The sequence below is a fragment of the Nerophis lumbriciformis genome, linkage group LG02, assembly GCF_033978685.3.
Source record: "Nerophis lumbriciformis linkage group LG02, RoL_Nlum_v2.1, whole genome shotgun sequence".
Lineage (NCBI taxonomy): Eukaryota > Metazoa > Chordata > Actinopteri > Syngnathiformes > Syngnathidae > Nerophis > Nerophis lumbriciformis.
Genome location: NC_084549.2, coordinates 33,159,927 through 33,176,898, shown reverse-complemented (window position 1 = coordinate 33,176,898; position 16,972 = coordinate 33,159,927). Strand labels below are relative to the sequence as shown.

Genomic DNA, 16,972 nt, shown 5'->3' with positions numbered 1-16,972 from the left:
CCTGCAGCAAACTTAAAGCCACAGGACTGATGTGTTTGATAAGAGGCAACCGTTTGAAAGAAAAGACCTCAGGGCAAAAGAACTTGATGACAAAATGAGTAGTTTGTATATGTTTAACTTCACGGTTCATCTGGAGGCACAGGTAACTGTTAAACACATTTTATGATTTCTTAGTGGGAAAAAATGCACTTTATTATTTGGACCCCTATTTCTTTATGTTCTACAATTGAATGTTACCTTTCTAAAGGGCAGGCACTTGTGGCACTATTTTATTACGGTCAGGGAAAAAACATTTTTATTATTATTATTTCTTTTTTTTCAACCAACGAGAAATGTGACTCCAACGTTTCGGTGTTGTTGCAAACAATGCAGAATGTTATTTGCTTAGTTCTATTGCCTTCCTTTTTATGATGTGTTGGACAGATTGTTTTTTTATTTTATGAAATGATTTTCAGAATGTTTGGGTTGCATGTTATCTATCAATTAAATAATTGCAATGTTAAAAGTTAAGTTAAAGTACCAATGATTGTCACACACACACTAGGTGTGGCGAAATTATTCTCTACATTTGACCCATCACCCTTGATCACCCCCTGGGAGCAGGGAGGTAATGGGTCCCATTTTATAGTCTTTGGTATGACTCGGCCGGGGTTTGAACTCATGACCTACCGATCTCAGGGCGGACACTCTAACCACTAGTTGATGTATCAATAAATTGCAACATATTTTTGCTCTACTTAATGATTCTAATTGGTTGTATGGGTCACAATTATAGTAGAAGGTCTATTCTAATTATACTCACATAATAGTTTAGTTAAAAAAAATATAGTTTGACATCAGGGTTTTAACGATAAACGGCAATAACGAAAACCGCGGTGAAACTCCCGACGGTTAGTATAACCGTTTAAATAAAAATTATTAAACAACCATGACTGATAACTGCACCATGATAAACTTGAGGACTGACTGCCGCCAGCTCGTCAGCTTAAATGCTAACATAAAAACAAGACACATCCATCCAGCCATTTTCTACCGCTTGTCCCTATCGGGGTCGCGGGGGGTGCTGTAGCCTATCTCAGCTGCATTCGGGCGGAAGGCATTGTACACCCTGAACAAGTCGCCACTTCATTATAATGTATTTTCCCATTAAGAAACAACATCCATCAATCTAAATTTATATAAACACATTACTGTCTGAGCAACTAAGATATTCAATTGTGCACCTTGAACCTACAAGCTGTGCTCTCTTACAGAGTGATCGTTCTATTCTTAGACGAAACGAGACCGGTTTTGAGGTGCATTCAAGGACCGCTGAACAGAGTGGGACGCCAAAAGCCTGTCAGTAATAATAAATAATAATAATAGATTTAATTTGCTACGCATTTTTCATTTTAATAAACCTTCCAAGTGCTACAATACAAACCATATTTAAAACAATAAAAGTATGGCCATTAAAACAGATACAATAGTAAGACGAAAACACTAGCAGTAAAGCTTTAGAAACACAAAACATGCCAAATAGTGGGTTTTCTAGAAGTGTCTATTTATTTAAGTTTTAAAAAAAAACTTGGTCAAAAGATTCCAGTGTGTGCATAAGTACTTTTTGAACATATTCAACAATACCGCAATAATAATGATACTTTAAGTGTGATCATTTTGGTCACGATAGTCGTGATGTCCCCTCGGCCATCAGGCACATGAACAATAACAAGATCTGATAGCTCAATGACAGCTCTTTTTATTACCTGTTCGGTGTTATATGTGTTTTATGTTGCACGATTGCACCAAGAAAAATTCCTAGTTTGTGAACCCGTTCTCAAACAATGTCAATAAAAACTATTCTGATTCTGATTACATTTTCATGTCCTTAGATTATATAATCAGATGTTGCTCTGCAAACAACTAATATTAATAAGTAAATATTGCCACAAAATGGGTAGGGGACGCAATAATAACGAGAGACTTTATGACATGTAAGAATTCCTGTGCACCTATACAAACCCTTCTAAGAGAGATGAAAACTTCAAAACCAGACTTTTTGAACCTGCAAACACTGAATTGTGCAAGTGTTTTCCATGCAACACTTTCTCCATCCTCAGTGTGTTAAATGGTGTTCATGTTTCCGAGAGCCTACATAAAGAAACCTCAGTTTCCACGACAACGATTTGAGATACATAGAAAAAGAAGAGGAGGGGGCGATAAAACAAGAAAAATGCTGCAGACTACATCGTGTGAGTTGAAAAAGAATTTTAAATCAACATCTGACACAGCAATCAACGCCAGAAGTCCCCGAGTGACACCTACACACATGACTCAATGTTATATGTCCGACAAAAAGGTACGTACTCAATATATACAAAGTATCAAAGCCTTGCTAAACCAATATCGCTGCATACATAATGACATCACACTGTCCATAATGGCCTGTCGCTCATGACATGCGGTCTGTTCTCTGGTGTGTGTCCCTAAGGTTGAGTCAGCTGTTGGCACCTAAAGGCCTGCTGTTGCACGCTGCCACATGCGCCTGCCAGCATCCTGCTGCTTCAGTGGCACAGGGAACAGCCTGGGCACCGACGGCAGTTTATACAGGCAACCCGCTCACCGATTGTTTCGAAAACTCAACCCTGCAAACACACCAACAATATACATCTGACACCATCCATGGTTTGAAGGTATATGCAGATCTATGAAACATGTGTGCCAGAGCATGTATGCGATAGTCGGGGCGGCCATGGTCATAAATAGACATGAGCAAATGACAGTTCTATTTGAAACCCACCACATGTCATACGCTCCCTTGCTTGATATCAAAAGTATTGATAATACTGGCTGCTTTTTCATTGTTATTGCTTGTTTCTACATTATTGTGTCACACTACCGCTAATGGATGCATGCATGAACGAATCAAAATACTAGGGATGTCCGATAATATCGGACTGCCAATATTATCGGCCGATAAATGCTTTAAAATGTAATATCGGAAATTATCGGTTTCAAAATTATCGATATCGTTTTCAAAAAGTACAATTTATGACTTTTTAAAACGCCGCTGTGTACACGGACGTAGGGAGAAGTACAGAGCGTCAATAAAACTTAAAAGGCACTTCCTTTACGTGCCGGCCCAGTCACATAATATCTACGGCTTTTCACACACTCACAAGCGAATGCAAGACATACTTGATCAACAGCCATACAGGTCACACTGAGGGTGGCCGTATAAACAACTTTAATACTGTTACAAATATGCGCCACACTGTGAACCCACACCAAACAAGAATGACAAACACATTTCGGGAGAACATCCGCACCGTAACACAACATAAACACAACAGAACAAATACCCAGAAACCCTTGCAGCACTCGCTAAAAACCCCGCTCCACTCAACCTCCTAATGCTCTCTCAGGGAGAGCATGTCCCAAATTCCAAGCTGCTGTTTTGAGGCATGTTAAAAAAAATAATGCACTTTGTGACTTCAATAATAAATATGGCAGCCATAACTTGAGTTGAAATTATTCTCTTATTTTGGAAAACCTTGTTACATTGTTTAATGCATCCAGCGGGGCATCACTACAAAATTAGGCATAATAATGTGTTAAATCCACAACTGTATATATCGGTATCGGTTGATATCGGTAATTAAGAGTTGGACAATATCGGAATATCGGCAAAAAAGCCATTATCGGACATCTCTACAAAATACCTATAACATTATAGATACATCTGCAGTACCTAATGAGATCCAACACACAGAAACTCTGCCCTTAAAGACACTGAATTAGTTTTGTGATGTTTTATATAGTTGGCAGTGGTGCACAACTGCACTACACTACCCTTTACAGAAGATAAATAAGACTAAAATATTAGTGCACATTCACACTTGTACTTGGTGGTCACTGGTTTGTGTTCACACTTGCAATTGTGTCAAATAATGCCCTCAGTTAAGGCGTATGCATAAAGTCGCAACTCAATTGGACGGTGTATGTGTCGTGCACATTGATGTTTTTCGGGTCACATGCACGTGTAGGACATGTTGGTGTTGTGGTCCATTGGCGTGGTTGGCATTCACATTTTCCTCAGTCAGGCTTCATTTGATTATTGGCATTGTCTACCAACAAACTGATGGAAAACTTGCTTTAGAACAGCAGATATTTAAGATTATCAATCAATGAATCAAAGTTTATTTATTGAGCCCTAAATCACTAGTGTCTCAAAGGGCTGCACAAGCCACAACGACATCCTCGGCTCATCCTAATACATTTGGAAAAGGTTCATTGATAAAAATAAAATAAAAAAAGCTTACAAATTCAAATATTTATAACTTCAACTTTGTTAAAATAAAAATGTAATGCCTTCTTGGGGAACAATGTCACGCTTTCGCTGGCCACGCAAAATAATGTGGCCTGCCCTGGGCCTTGAGTTTTGACACCTGTGACGTAACGGATGCAAACGAGTGTGCTTGTAAACCTCACTTTATCAATGGCATAAGAGCTGGACTGGACAATGAGTTGACAGCTATAGTAGCTTTTAGCCCCATTTGCTGTATCACAGCTCCGCGTTCGATCAATGGGGATTTGCTGACTTTCAGGTGATACAAGGGGTATAGGATTAAATAAGCTGTGCATCTTCCTACTCCTTTTCGAACATGTTGAATAGAGAAACTGGAAATTGTGATGTATCATGTTGTATGCATGCATGTTAGAAATAAACACAAACTCAACTCAACAGTGCAGTTTTACACTGGGCTACGTTGCAACCAGCAGGCTGTGCAATCACATGTGAGATTTCATGTGCAGGTGAGTGAACATGGCTGCAACACTCACCTTCTTCATGATGCCAGTCTTCCTCTTGCTAAAAGTGGTGTAACGTCTCAACTTGTTGTCAATAAATTCCATCTTTATCTTGACGCGACCACGTGTCTTCTTGCCGGGCTTGGCCCCCGCCACCCCACCGGGAACCAGGCCGTAAGCTCCGGGAGCGACCCCGACCTCCTGCCCCGTCACGGCCGCCTCCATCTCCGCCCTCTCCCGCTTCACTCCTCTCCGGTGGTCCCCAAGCGGGTCGTCGTCATCCCCCGAGTCGGAGTCATTGTCCGAGCCGCTGCACAGAGGCACCGTCTCCCTGTCCGGGTCGAACCTGGCCCCGTGAGGCAGCACCATCCCCGCGTTGAGACCCACCATGCCGCCCTGGATGGCGGACTGCAGCGGGCTCACTCCGGTGCCGTTGCCAGACCTCACGGCTCGCGGACCCCCTGGACCGTTCGCCCCCAGCATCCCGATGGTTTCTCTGCTTCCGTGCCGCGCGACACTCTCGCTGAGCCCCAGAGAAGCTTGCCCTGTTCGGATCGAGACGGGGCGAATCCCGCCAGCGACGAGGCTTGAACCGAGCCCTCCGGCAGCTCTACCTGACGCGTTTCCCGGTTGTGCCGACCCCACCTGGCTCGGTAACATTCTACTTACTGGGGGCGACCGTGTTGACAACAGCCCGCAAAGCTGGAGCTCGCTGTCCCGTATAAATGACGCATGTACCAGCGGGTCAGACAACCTGGGAAGAGTCCGGGAAGAAAGTTGTCAAAGTGATGCCGCTCAGTGAACTCTCGGCGGCCTCCACACTTGTCTTCGTCCTCCTCTATCGACCAAACTCTCAGCGCTTTCTCTAAAAGGACAACGCGGAAAGCGGCCACCGTGTTACTCCGCCGTGTGATATAGTCCCAGTTGTGAACTAAACCCAAAACAACATGAACTTGCAAGTCACAAATAAAGTACATTCAATTGCATAAATATACCCAAATGCATCCGGTAATGCTTTAAAAAAAAATTCAAAAATCCACATTTTACGCCAGCGTTTACGACGGCGGAGTAATACGATAACAAGGGAACTACCTTCCTCCTTATAAAGAGATACTGCGTTTCCTTATTTGGTGTTGTCGCTCCTTATTTGGTGAGTCACGGAGGTGACTCCTGATTGGCTGAGGATGATCAGAACTGTGCAGCCATTGGCCGAGAGAGGTCGTATTTGCATAAATACCAACATGGTTGCGCTACCGACAACGTCACTGTGGCAGAGGAACCAAAATAACAAAACATTTGGAGTTTTGTTTATTGGTTTGTTAGTTATCTCAGATGAAAAAAAATTAGGATTATTTGTAATGGTTAGTATAGACCCATTTATATATGTCGCAAGGCTAATGGCGACATGTTCTTATGGTGTTTATGCTAGTGGTGTGCAAAGTGTGGCCCCAGGGACATATGTGGCCCACAGCTAATTTACTATATTCAATGATACATTAAATGCAGCTTTCTATCTGGCGTCTGAAAACTCATACAACAATATACAATCTTACATAACAAATACTTTGTTTACAACTCCTTACGCAGCAAATGGCAACAAATGTAGATTTACTCAATAAATAAATACAAATATTGGATTGGTTTCAGCACCTTTGGTGTACAAAATGCACCAACGTGATAATTTTGTTTTTCCCTATGCTGCCCTCTGTGGAAAAAAATTCAGATTAGATCACGGTCACCATTGTTCAGATGACTGTCTAAAAAGAATGTAGAAAATACATTTATAGAAAACACAAGCAAAGCACGGTGAAAGAGGGGTTAGTGCATCTGCCTCACAATACGAAGGTCCTGAGTTCAATCCCGGGCTCGGGATCTTTCTGTGTTGAGTTTGCATGTTCTCCCCTTGACTGTGTGGGTTCCCTCCGAGTACTCCGGCTTCCTCCCACCTCCAAAGACATGCACCTGGGGATAGGTTGATTGGCAACACTAAATTGGCCCTAGTGTGTGAATGTGAGTGTGTGAATGTTGTCTGTCTATCTGTGTAGGCCCTGCGATGAGGTGGCGACTTGTCCAGGGTGTACCCCGCCTACCGCCCCCGAATGCAGCTGAGATAGGCTCCAGCGACCCCAAAAAGGGACAAGCGGTAGAAAATGGATGAATGGACAAGCAAGAACATGCTCTTGAAAACTATGTTTTATAAGTTTTTGGGAAATAAGATATTTAACCAAACAGACAGCATTTTGGTTTGGATTTTGCTTCATTATATCTTTAAAAAATAGTGGGAAAATTATCCAATTTCACTTAAATGGTGCAAAACAATAATCATTTATGTTACAAATGATGTCTATTTGTGAGGCAATGTGATAGAAATAACAAATAAATGCTTTTCCACCAGATGGCAGAATGTACATAATGAACCTTCATACAGCATAAGTCACACGGGCAGTCAATTTACACATCGCCCTCTAGCGATCTGTCGGAAAATGACACCTGGTATGGGCAGTTAGGGTAATTTAGTCCTGTCAGGTGACACACAAATAGTACTGGTTAGTCCAGTTACGAATAAAACTTAATCACGGAAAATGCAGGTAATATTTGATGTCAGTTGTTCGTTTACGTAAGTATCTGAGGGTTGGCACGCAGAGACTTGCCTGAAATACGTCATGAAGCTGAGGTTACCTTCACTTTTCTATTGTGCGATCAAGTTGCCGCCAGCAAAATGTGTCAAGCGCTCACATGCAGCAAGCATCTGAAGAGGGAAACTTGAAGGTGCTCTTTTGTTACTACACAGTAAAAAAAAAAAAAAAGGATTTCACAACATGTAACAGTATTTTTCACAGCAAAATACTGTAATCAAAATGTACTGTAACATTACAACAGATGACTGCATGTAAAATAAAAATGATACCCTTATATTTCCCAGAAATGTACTGTTATTTGACAGTAAAACACAGTAAATGTTACTGTGAAAGAAATGCAATTATTAGCCAGTAATTTGCTGTGAATTTACTTTTTTTTTTTACAGTGTTTAGACCAGGGGTGACCAAAGTGTGGCCAGGGACCATTTACAGCCGCTGCTAATATTTAAACAGCAAGCGGCACGTTCTAAAAAGTACTAAAAAACATAAAACGGGGAATAAAAGAGCAAACAGATGAAATGTGACAAGGAAAAGTTGCAATGTTGACTCAAAATACACAAAGCTGCTCAAAAAAAAAAAAATAAATCAAAATCAATGTTAAAGTTAAAGTTAAAGTACCAATGATTGTCACACACACTAGGTGTGGTGAAATTTGTCCTCTGCATTTGACCCATTCCCTTGTTCACCCCCTGGGAGGTGAGGGGAGCAGTGGGCAGCAGCGGTGCCACGCCCGGGAATCATTTTTGGTGATTTAACCCCCAATTCCAACCCTTGATGCTGAGTGCCAAGCAGGGAGGTAATGGGTCCCATTTTTACAGTCTTTGGTATGACTCAACCTGGGTTTGAACTCACAACCTACCAATCTCAGGGCGGACACTCTAACCACTAGGCCACTAAGTAGGTGTTGTTATGAGTTATTGACCGATTCAAGGCTGTCTTTGAAAAATTCCACGACGAAATATTTTTTTTGAAAACTATTTCATATTTTGTGTGTTTGCCATATCGAAAACAAGTTTTCTTTGACAAAAAGGACATAAAACAAAGAAAAAAACATGGACAAATATTTAAAATGTACCCAAAACCAGTGAAGTTGGCACGTTGTGTAAATCGTAAATAAAAACAGAATACAATGATTTGCAAATCCTTTCAACCTATATTCAATTGAATACACTGCAAAGACAAGATACTTAACGTTCGAACTGGAAAACGTTATTTTTTTGCAAATATTAGCTCATTTGGAATTTGATGCCTGCAGCATGTTTCAAAAAAGCTGGCACAAGTGGCAAAAAAGACTGATAAAGTTGAGGAGTGCTCATCAAACACTTATTTGGAACATACCACAGGTGAACAGGCTCATTGGGAACAAGTGGGTGCCATGATTGGGCATAAAAGCAGCTTCCATGAAATGTTCAGACATTCACAAACAAGGATGGGGCGAGGGTCACCACTTTGTGAACAAATGTGTGAGTAAATTGTCAAACCGCTTAAGAACAACATTTCTCAATGAGCTATTGCAAGGAATTTAGGGATTTCACCATCTACGGTCCGTAATATCATCAAAAGGTTCAGAGAATCTGGAGAAATCACTGCATGTAAGTGATGATATTACGGACCTTCGATCCCTCAGGCGGTAACGACATCAGTGTGTAAAGGATATCACCACATGGGCTCAGGAACACTTCAGAAAACCACTGTCAGTAACTATAGTTTGTCGCTACATCTGTAAGTGCAAGTTAAAAAACTCTACTATGCAAAGCGAAAGCCATTTATCAACAACACCCAGAAACACTGCCGGCTTTGCTGGGCCCGACCTTATCTAAGATGGACTGCTGCAAAGTGTGAAAGTGTTCTGTGGTCTGATGAGTCCACATTTCAAATGTTTTTTTGGAAATTGTGGACATTGTGTCCTCCAGACCAAAGAGGAAAAGAACCATCCGGATTGTTATAGGCGCAAAGTTAAAAAGCCAGCATCTGTGATGGTATGGGGGTGTATTAGTGCCCAAGGCATGGGTAACTTACACATCTGTGAAGGCGCCATTAATACTGAAAGGTACATACAGGTTTTGGAGCAACATATGTTGCCATCCAAGCAACGTTTTCATAGACGCCCCTGCTTATTTCAGCGGGACAATGCCAAGCCACGTGTTACATCAACGTGGCTTCATAGTAAAAGAGTGTGGGTACTACACTGGCCTGCCTGTAGTACAGACCTGTCTCCCATTGAAAATGTGTGGCGCATTATGAAGCCTAAAATACAACAACAGAGACCCCCGGACTGTTGAACAAGTTAAGCTGTACATCAAGCAAGAATGGGAAAGAATTCCACCTGAGAAGCTTAAAAAATTGGTCTCCTCAGTTCCCAAACGTTTACTGAGTGTTGTTAAAAGGAAAGGCCATGTAACACAGTGGTAAAAATGCCCGTGCCAACTTTTTTGCAATGTGTTACTGCCATTAAATTCTAAGTTAATGATTATTTGCAAAAAAAAATAAAAAAATCTCAGTTTGAACATTAAATATCTTGTCTTTGCAGTATATTCAATTGAATATAAGTTGAAAAGGATTTACAAATCATTGTATTGTGTTTTTATTTACGAGTTACAATTTACACAACGTTCCAACTCCACTGGTTTTGGGTTTTGTATTATCGACAGATAGATCTGAAGTTGATATAAAGACTTAAAGGGGAACTGCACTTTTTGGGGGAATTTTGCCTATCATTCACAATCCTAATGAGAGACAAGACGACAAAAGTTTTTTGTTTTTTTAACATTCGAATTGATAAAAAAATGTCTTGTTCTAGGTTGCCAGAAATGCAGCCAATTAAGAGCAATCCATTCTGCCTCTAAATCACTTTGAAAATGCATTCAAAAACTGCCAACAATACTTAACCTGTATTATAACCAAGCTGTTGCAACATTGTTATTGTAAGCACAAACACAGAGGAACTCTTTTTCTAGCGTAGTAACACATCGCCTTGCAACTGCATGCTACAGAATTAGCTGTAAGCTAGCTAGAGGTAAACTGGCTTCTTGTGTCAGCAGCGAAATGGCTTTTGAGTTTGTAATGCACAACACAATGCAATAAAACACCAATCTGTACTGACTGAAAAACGTGAACAATCATATTACAGTATCTGTAAAGTATTATCCCACATGTGCTGCGTGTATTATGATCAATATTATATCATACTCACTCGATGGACATTTGTCTGATTGGTGCAGCCGGCCGGGTATGTTTCCAGTTAATTTTGGGTAAGCACCCCATTTATGTCGGCATAGCTTGGCTCCAAGTTCCATATTTGCAGCGAAAAGTCATACCGACCTCATTCTCCCGGCTGCCGTCTGCTCCAACGTTTCAGTCTCTCTTCGTGCTGGCTTCTATAAGCAGTAGTTCTTCCTCCGTATATTCAACTTCAAAAAGATAAGATTGCGAATCCTCATTTGTCCAAAAATAGTCAACTTTGTTGTTTGTAACCAAGTCTGCCATGATTAGAACACACTCGCAAATGGAAATAAATGTGCTAAAGGAAGCTTAAAATGACCTACATATTGTATATTACATATTGTTATGAACGTATGAATAGACTTGCAGTGGGTATATGAAATGTTGGAGGGTTTTATAGTTGTTTTAGAGGGCTGTGAAGACTACAACAGAGACTCCTATTAGCCGCATCTTCCAAGCGTGCTTTCCATCCATCCATCCATTTCCTACCGCTTGTCCCTTTTGGGGTCGCGTGCATCCGGTGGAAGGCAGCTACACCCTGGATTATCATCTTTAAAATAAAAAATTAAAATAACAATAAAAAGTCTCATAACCATTGTGAACGATAGGCAAAATTCCAAAAAGAGGGCAGGGTGCGTTTAAGTGTTAAAAGTAAAAAAATAAATAAAAAAAGTAAGATGTTTTTTAATACTCTTCTGAGTAGGGCACTTTTGCATCCCCAATAATTTTAGCAGGACTTTTTTTTTTTTTCTACTGTTATTGGTCAAAAACGAATGAAATAGAATCTACGTGGATCTTAAGGTCTGCAACAAAGATTGATAGATATGTTGTTATGAATTCTTGACTGTTTTAAGGCTCTCCAATTATTTCACATCAAATATTCCACTCTTTGGGGAAAATATTGCATATTTTGTTTTTGCCAAAAAAAACAGGGTTTTGACAAAAAGATCATTTAAAAAAAACAACTTTATATTGACAGAACTGAAGTTGATCTAGAGATGTAAGACTTAGACTTCCTTTTTATTGTCATTCAAATTTGAACTTCACAGTACTGATAAGAACGAAATTTCGTTACATAAGCTCATGGTAGTGCAGGATAAAAAAGCAATAAGGTGCATATATAAATAAATAAATATATATAGATATAAATAATATATAAATATATATATATAATAAATAAATATATATAAATAAATAAATAGATTACTGTACAGATAAATATATTGCACTTTTTCACATGCGTCCACATTTATGGATGTATGTTATATTGTCTTTTTATTATTCCAGCGAGTTAATCCATTTTGGGGGGAGTTGAGGGGATAATTATGATGCGTTCAAGAGTCTTACGGCCTGAGGGAAGAAGCTGTTACAGAACCTGAAGGTTCTGCTTCGGAGGCTGCGGAACCTCTTTCTAGAGTCCAGCAGTAAAAACAGTCCTTGGTGGGGGTGGGAGGAGTCTTTGCAGATTTTCTGAGCCCTGGTCAGGCAGCGGCTTTTTGCGATCTCCTGGATAGGAGGACGAGGAGTCCTGATGATCTTTTCCGCCGTCCTCACCACTCTCTGGAGAGACTTCCAGTCTGAGGCATTGCAGGCTCCAGTCCAGACAGAGATGCTGTTGGTCAGTAGGCTCTCTATAGTGCCTCTGTGTAATGTGGTGAGAATGGGGGGAGGGAGCTGTGCTCTTTTCATCCGACGCAAAAAGTGCCTGCGATGCTGAGCTCTTTTTACAAGAGCTCCGGTGTGTAGGGACCAGGTTATATTGTCAGTTATCTGCACCCCCAGGAACTTGGTGCTGCTTACCATCTCCACTGTTGATGAAGAGTGGAGCGTGACTGGACTGGTGCTTCCTGAAGTCAACGATGATCTCCTTGGTCTTGTTGACGTTCAGGACCAGGTTGTTGGTTCTGCACCAGTCAACCAGATGTTTCACCTCCTCCCTGTAGTCCATGTCTTTGTTGTCACGGATGAGGCCCACTACTCATACTTCACAATGTGGTTAGTAGTGGACCTGGCGCAGAAGTCATGAGTCATCAACGTGAACAGCAGCGGACTCAGGACGCAGCCCTGGGGGGAGCCGGTGCTCAGGGAGATGGCACTGGAGGTGTTGTGGCCCACTCTCACAGACTGGGGTCTGTCTGTGAGGAAGTCAAGCAGCCGTAAGCACTGAATAATAGAATAACAATCATTTAAAAACACTTGTTTAAACAAAAAAAATTGTGACTGGGAACACAATTGAGGAGAGCCCTAAAGGTTAAAAAAAAAATCTATAAATATTACAATTGTTGAAGAATAAAAATATCAAAATGGCCTCCGCACGCGTTGATTTTTCAGTGTGCGGCACTCAGTGGAAAAAGTTTGGACAACCTGATTTAGACATCGCACTAATGACATCAGAAATTCTGCATTAAAAGAAACTTTTTTTCTTGGTGCCTTTATTCCCAGGACGCTTGGTGTCATTAGCCAGCTGTGTAAACCTTTCTCAGAAAACATGGACCAACGACCTCAGAGAGGATAATTGGCTGTTATCTTGTATTTCTTCTTTCATTAAGGAATGATTACGTCAATAAGGGTTTATTGCCTACCATGCTCCTTGAAGTTTATTCCAGTCTTGCGCAGGTCTACAATTTTGTCCCTGCAGCGTATTTTGTCTTGAATAGAAGAGACAGCTTTTATGACAGAAGTCTTTTCTCCACATAACCAGTTGAGTTTAGGAGTACTTTCTTCAAGAAACAGGACAAATGTGTGTGCTTCATGGGCACATGACCTTCGTTGGTTGGGGATTAAATACTCATTTTCCATAATCAAATACAAATTAATGTATAACTGACTCAACTCTTCATATTTTGCTAAGGGAGTAATCTTACAGGGGCGGCATGGCTCAGATGGTAGAGGGTTCCTGCTTTGAATCCAGCTTCTGCCATATACTGTATTTTCCGGACTATAAGGTGCACTTAAAATCCTTTTTTTCCCCCTTAAAACTCGACAGTGTGCCTTATAACCCGGTGCGCCTAATGTACGGAATCATTTTGGTTTTGCTTACCGACCTCGAAGCAATTTTATTTGGTACATAGTGTATTGATAAGTGTAACCGGTAGATGGCAGTCAAACATAAGAGATACACGTAGACTGCACTATGATGGCAATATGACTCAAGTAAACAACACCAACATTTTTTATGTACTATTGAAAATATAGAACATTACACACATGGCGCTCAAAAATCTTTCAAAATGTTTTCTTACGACTTTGGTTAGCTACAAAGCCACATCGCTTGATGTGCTTCAACATACGAGTATTATTATAGTGTGTGTTCAAGGTAAGACATATAATCTAGTGTTTTGTTTCGCAATATTATGCAAAATAAACTTTTCTTACCTTCTGGTACTTGCTGATCTGTATTTGGGATCTGCATAAATCCTGAAAAATTCCGCGCGTCCGCCTTTGTAGTCTGTGTCGACCCCGTAGTCGATAAGCTTCTTCTTTTTCTCAATCTTCTTGTTATGGGACATTCATCCTCCACTGTTGCCATTTCTAATATAAAGTAGTGTAAAGTTTTACTTATATCTGCCATAAAAGCGCTAAAACATACCGGTGTAGTGAGCTTACATTATTCATCCAAGGAACTTTAGTTAATAGAGTTCCGGTCGGACGGTTTTTCACGGGACATATTATCGGTGTTGTTGTTTCCGGATGAGGAGATGCTGCTCCGTTATTGATTTAAGTAAAGTCTGAATGCCATTAAAACAGTTTGCTCCATCTTTTGACACTTCTTCTACGCCCGTCCTTGAACGCTACACCGTCACAACAAAGATGACGGGGAGAAGTCATGTAAATAAGACCGCCCACATCCGGAAGCGACTGTCAGAAAGCGGCTTGAAGATGATCTGTAAAACATAATCTATGCAACATTTTGACCAAAGAACCACCATTACATGTTATGTAGACCACAAGGAATTTAGAAAAAAAAAATATAATATGACTCCTTTAATGCGCCCTATAAATTAAAAAAAAGAGCAAAAATAGACCCTATGGTCCGGAAAATGTAAACATATGATATAAATACAGACCATTTACAGAATCAGCTGTTACTGAACATGTAACCTTATTCCAAAAAACAATTGAGTAAAAATGTTGTGAACCTTTATTGGAAGCAGTATGTATACTTTTGTATATATCCATTATACAGTAACAGTGGACTTTTGCTGAAGCAGATAAAAAAAGATTTAGATGTGAGTGCCTAGCATTCATAGAAACATATCACACTAAAAACAACTTATACAAAAAGGTGTCATCAACAAAGGGATTTGATTAGAACATGTAAAAAAAAAAAATTTAAAAAAGGGAAACAACTTTTAGATCATCCTTCATTTACCAGGCACTTATTTCAGTATACTGGTGACCAGCAGTGACTCAGTTTTTTTGTTCTTTGTTAGCATGTTTAGCCGGTTGGGCCATAAACACACAGACGGATCATGAGAATGACGTTAGAGCAGTACCTTTCTACAACACACTGATCCAAATAAAAACACACACACACACAGGACCTTCACTATAAATAAAGAGGCCTTCAACACACTGTGTTGGCAAAAGACAAAACGAGGGAGGTTAGTGCAAGGCCTCTACATTATGTACACTGGTCCCCTTTTGCAGCATTGCACACACACACACAGGTGGACCCACAGGTGAGGACCTCTGCAGGTTCAACACACTCCCGGTGGATCCCTGAAACTTGGACATAGTGTTAGATAATAAGCACCGCAAAAGTTGATACAAGAACAAAAACACTCTTTAAAATATACAAAATGGAACAGTCAGTTCTTGGCTATGTACTTTTTTTTTTTTGTTTTATCATCCCGAAAGACTCATTTTCAAACAAGTCCGCCTTGCGTAACAGTTACACACCTTCATGCACACACACCGATTTGAGCATCCTGGTGGTGATAATGAGGATGATAGGTTCAAGGACAGTTGTATAATACAAGACCACATTCTCAGTGTGTGCGTGGAGAAGAGAGGCACAGAGTTGGTAAAGAGTCTCTGCGACCGAACCGGCAGGCTCACACAGACAGGAAGTTGAGCAAGAGGGTTGTCATCCATGCTGCGTTTAAGGCAAACGTAAAAACTCCAGGCGGCGCTCACAAAAAAAAAAAAAATGGAAAAAATCTGTGTGCGCTTCCGCTGAAATGGCAAACAATTCTCCTTTCTAGTCTGAAATGCATATTTAAAATTCTCCTTGGTCCCTGAAGAGTGAGACTAAATAGTCCGTCTTTGTTCGCAGGAAGAGAGAAGACTTAAGTTCCACTACTCGGGATGTTGCTGTGTCACACTTTGCTATCAGAGGACGTCTCTCCCAGAGTGCGCACCACGTCGCTGAAGGAGGGCCGCTCCTTGGGGCTGGGGGCCCAGCAGCTGACCATGAGCTTGGACATTTTGGAGGGGCATCCTTCTATAGGGGGCAGCTTCAGCTTCCCTGTCTGCAAGCCTGCAGAGAGTGTTGGTTAGAGAAAAATAATGCATTCATTGATCGTTCAAATCAGGATTTAATCTGGTTTGAAGCAACTGAGGCAACTATGGATTCAACCCAGTGTTGGCACATGTGACAAATTATCGTACCAGAAGCTTCCATTTATCGTATTTTGAGACATAATCGTATATACTCCATAGGACGCTGCTTTGAGCCATTTGCTACGCTAACACATTAACTAAGGAACTAAGCTGCTACTAGCAGAACAGCGCCCCCACCTGCCTGTAAAGAGGCACGTGAAACAATGCGCAGTGTAGGATGTGTCCTGTTTGTGTTTTCAAGGGTTCAAATAATCCCACATTAGGGCATTTCTGGAATGATTCATCATACATTGTACAGAGCGTAGGACTGGCCGATAAAACAATATCAATGTACAAACCCTGTTTCCAAATGAGTTGGGAAATTGTGTTAGATGCTAATATAAACGGAATACAATGATTTGCAAATCATTTTCAACCCATTTTCAGTTGAATATGCTACAAAGACAACATATTTGATGTTCAAACTGATAAATATTTTTTTTTTGCAAATAATCATTAACTTTAGAATTTGATGCCAGCAACACGTGACAAAGAAATAGGGAAAGGTGGCAATAAATACTGATAAAGTTGAGGAATGCTCATCAAACACTTATTTGGAACATCCCACAGGTGTGCAGGCTAATTGGGAACAGGTGGGTGCCATGATTGGGTATAAAAACAGCTTCCCAAAAAATGCTCAGTCTTTCACAAGAAAGGATAGGGCGAGATACACCCCTTTGTCCACAACTGCGTGAGCAAATAGTCAAACAGTTTAAGAA

At 40.6% G+C, this 16,972-nt stretch overlaps 2 protein-coding genes across 5 annotated transcripts in view; both read right to left on the bottom strand.

The window, feature by feature from the left end:
• Positions 1 to 5,613, bottom strand: part of LOC133606914 (serum response factor-like) — a 65,375-nt gene extending 59,762 nt beyond the window's left edge. For all 4 annotated transcript variants that reach the window (XM_061961368.2, XM_061961350.2, XM_061961376.2 and 1 more), the window contains exon 1: positions 4,822 to 5,613. In XM_061961368.2, the coding sequence (XP_061817352.1) occupies positions 4,822 to 5,448 (627 nt within the window). In that variant the 5' untranslated portion in view covers positions 5,449 to 5,613. The remainder of the gene's footprint in view (positions 1 to 4,821) is intronic.
• A 9,022-nt stretch (positions 5,614 to 14,635) lies between these two features.
• ptk7b (protein tyrosine kinase 7b) overlaps positions 14,636 to 16,972 on the bottom strand; it is a 169,440-nt gene continuing 167,103 nt past the window's right edge. The window contains exon 20 of the mRNA XM_061961205.1: positions 14,636 to 16,131. Coding sequence (XP_061817189.1) covers positions 15,971 to 16,131 — 161 coding nt within the window. The 3' untranslated portion in view covers positions 14,636 to 15,970. The remainder of the gene's footprint in view (positions 16,132 to 16,972) is intronic.